The sequence below is a fragment of the Penaeus japonicus genome, unplaced genomic scaffold, assembly GCF_977035675.1.
Source record: "Penaeus japonicus unplaced genomic scaffold, GWHDUDI00000001_assembly GWHDUDI00000017, whole genome shotgun sequence".
Lineage (NCBI taxonomy): Eukaryota > Metazoa > Arthropoda > Malacostraca > Decapoda > Penaeidae > Penaeus > Penaeus japonicus.
Window position 1 is genome coordinate 19,788,014 of NW_028234419.1, and position 3,861 is coordinate 19,791,874.

A 3,861-nucleotide genomic window follows, 5' to 3' on the forward strand; every position below is an offset into this window, starting at 1 on the left:
GAATGTCTGTCTGTCTTATCCACCGGGTCCAACGGGCAAGTCAAGTGGATCACAACCGCTGGCACCTAAGAGGATTACAACTAGCGGCATCGAGTGGCTTACAATAATAGATAAACTTAGGACTGATTACAGGCTGTTATTTATTGTTATGAATGTTATCTTTCTTAAATTGCTTCTGAATCGCCCACTAAGATGTCACATAGGTTTTCGTAATTGTCCGAGATTTGACCTTTTTTACTCCGATTGTACAACGGGATGCCCAAAGCCGTTGAACATTCTGTATGTTCTGTATATGTGCGGCGAACAAATATATGGATTGTAATAATACTTTCCTTACAAAAATGACTCAGCAAATGACGCTGTCAATATCAATCAATCAATCATCTACTGGACTTCCTAGGCAGTTTATGTAAGCAACGATACCAACTTGTAGTAATCATCCACACAAAATAAAACCAACTGTATATCACCTGACATAATCAAAACAGCTCGATCCCGCACATACAAGGCTATGTCCATTCCCTTGTGATGCAAATCCATTCTCTTATGTCACTCGTATGCACCCTTACCTCCACTTAAGAGGCTGCATAATTAACCTGCCAAGAGGGACCATTTGTCCTCGTTAACTTGTTGTGGTAGATTTGTTAAGAAATCAATCCTTTTGACAGTTCATGTTGTTGGTCACGAAAGAACCGTAATAACATAAATATTTTGAATAATTCATGTTAGTGAAAATCTGGATAATAATACCAATAAAGACATGGTAATGAGAATTAATATCTTAATTATGATGATAGTAAATGATATTGATACATTTACCATTATCATTTACTTGTCATTATCATTATTATTGATATCGTTATTATCACTATTATTTATATTACGATTATCATCATCATCGCATTATTTATATTGTTTTCATTTTTATTGTTATTGCTGTTGATATTATTATTATAATTATCATCATTATCTTTACCATTATTATTATTATTATTACCATTATTATCATTGTTATCATCACCAATAATAATGGTGGCAAATGTAATGATAATGATAATTGTAATAATGATGATAATAGTAATGGTGATAAGGATGATTATAACAGTCACAATAACAACAAGGATTGCAACAACAACAAAAATAACAATAATGATAATAACAACCCCGAACACTGGATCTCAAAATATAAAAAATATCCTGCCACAGTTGGTACAGATTTTCCCATGACACGCTATATTGCCAGATTGCATGGTCTGCAACTTATCATTATTCTTAGTTTCCTTGCTTTGACTTTGCTCGTAATCCCCAATTAGAAAAAAGGTGGGAGGAGGGGGAGGGGAGGGGGGGAGGTCGCTGGAGTGTCAGCCATACTAACCTTTGTTTGGGAGTGAATGTTATATGGCCGTTTGTTATATTGTCAAATAAAATGTTGCTCTCTCTTCCTCTCTCTCTCTTTCTCTCTCTCGTTCGTTCGTTCTTTCTCTCTCTCTCTCTTTCTCTCTCTCTCTCTCTTTCTCTCTCTCTCTCTTGCTCGCTCTCTTGTTTTCTCTTTCTCCCTTAATACTTTTATATAAACTATCAACATATTCTCACTAGGAATTAAAACTAAACGAAAATTATGTAAAAATCGTTTAACAAAGAAACTGCTATGAACTAGAATATTTATATTCCTGTGTAGTCTATAATTTCCAAATATGAAACGTCTTCTAGATTCTGTGATTCTGTTTGCATTTTGTGTGTGTTTGTGCGTGTGTGTGTGTGTGTGTGTGTGTGTGTGTGTGTGTGTGTGTGCGCGTGTGTTCATATAGCTATTGTTTATTTATTTGCACACGCATAAACACAACATTATTTCCAAATAGGTGTGTGCGTTTGTTTGTTCGTCTAATTGCCCGTAAACACCTGTGTATGCATGCAACTTGCACCTTGCGCCCCTAAAAAAAAACACTCACGTAAGCAGTCATGACATCCCTTCGAAATGCAATGTCAAAGTTGTGTGGTTAAAAATAACCCTTGGCATCTTTCAACGCCGCTCGTAGATGTTGTAACTCAGATCTTCTAAATAAAGTTTTTTCAATGGATAGCATATTCCAAGAATGTTTAGCCTATAAACAAATTGAACACCTATTGAAGAAGTTTATTTGTCATTTCTTCTTTCTTTCAGTGAAGACTAGATGGTCTGGTTTGGTGTTGCCATGTCACTATTTAAGGATGACGTCTTTCCACTTTTATATTCTTAATTAGAGAGTACGTTAAGGAATCTAATTTTAGTTTTTGAATCCCCGAACACAGAACCAAAACAAAAGACAAAACCAGAGGGATTATGAACTATAATTAACGTAGAATAAATCGAACGAAAAAATACGACGCAGGCGCACTTGGCTCCCGCAGACAGGAAAGAAGGTTTAACCCCAACCTCAATGATCAGTCACTTCTTGGCAATGTTGTAAAGCGGGCCAAACAACAACCTCAGGATTGCAAACAAATAACCTCATCGTTTGACTACCACCCCAATCGCAGTGTGACGTCACCGTTTCGGGTCACGATCGGTTAGAAACACAAACACACGCACAAACCAAACCACGCCTCCGCCATCATGCCTGCGAACATCCAACCAGGTGAGTATCGATTCGGGATTCCTAAAACGTAACATATAGCAGTTTCTGGGATTTGATTTTGGGCTTTTGGGATTAATGGGTCATGCATCTGGTTGGTGGGGGGAGGGGGGAGGGGGAGGGGGATGGTGCAGGTTGTTTCTTGGCTGGTTATTGTTAGGACTGGAAGAGCGGTGTGTATTTTACGGCTTCACTCTGTCCTCTCTCATTCATTCTTTCTCTCTCTCTCTCTCTCTCTCTCTCTCTCTCAATTTAGTCTCTCCCTCTGTGTATGTGTGTGCGTGTGTCTGTCTCCAAGAAGTTGGCAAATTGAACTAATACCTGTGTGCAGGTGTACGTGCGTGTTTGTGTGTGTGTGTGTGTCTGTGTCTGTTTGTGTGTGTGTGTCTGTTTGTGTGTGTGTGTGCGTGCGTGCGTGCTTGCTTGCTAGCGTGCGTGTGTGTCTGTATTCGTGCATGTGTGTGTGTCCCGTATTGTGCAAGCGAGGCAGGGCACCGACTGCACTTGAACGCTTGGTTCTAAGGTTACCGTGGGTGTTAACGTAAGGCACGTGAGAGTTCTCCAAACGTGAGTCTTAAACGCTTGAATCAACCAACCCCCCAGTTCCTCCTTCATCACACTTGATGCTTCGCTCTATAATGGAATTACCATAATGCCTGCGTTTGTATCACCTATTTTGGCCCATAAATGATTCTTAATTAACCCCATTACGTCATCACAAAACTCAACGAAATCCGAACCCATTTTTCTTTATACAACGGATGGATCTCTTCCGTATTCAATTAAGATTAAAATCAAATTAGATCCGATTAAACGAATATGATGAATTTAAAAAAAATTCTTCTTAATTTACTTTAATTTCTCTCTATTAAAAGAGTAACAAACACAGGAATACATTCTAAGAATCCGGTAGATAACATTGGGATGAAAATATCTTGGAAAGAAGCTGTCGTCATCATCATAATCCACAACATCATCATCATCATCATTATCATCACCATCATCATCACCATCAACAGCAACAATCACCATCTCTCACCATCACAACCACCATCACCCTTCTCAACACTATCTCCCGTAACACACATCCCTTTTTTAACCTTGTACAAACGGATCTTAAACTGAAGGTGATGTTTACACTTTTTCCACGAGGAATCCCGTGATGCAACCTCTTTTTCTCTCCTTCAGGCTAGCCTTTCTGGGGGGGAGGGGGGGGGGCACACCTCTCTCTCAGCCTAGCCTTTCCGGG

At 39.0% G+C, this 3,861-nt stretch overlaps 1 protein-coding gene across 1 annotated transcript in view; it reads left to right on the forward strand.

The window, feature by feature from the left end:
- Window positions 1-2,433: 2,433 nt before the first annotated feature.
- Window positions 2,434-3,861, forward strand: part of LOC122265340 (ninjurin-1-like) — a 7,481-nt gene continuing 6,053 nt past the window's right edge. The window contains exon 1 of the mRNA XM_086546081.1: window positions 2,434-2,615. Coding sequence (XP_086402207.1) covers window positions 2,594-2,615 — 22 coding nt within the window. The 5' untranslated portion in view covers window positions 2,434-2,593. The remainder of the gene's footprint in view (window positions 2,616-3,861) is intronic.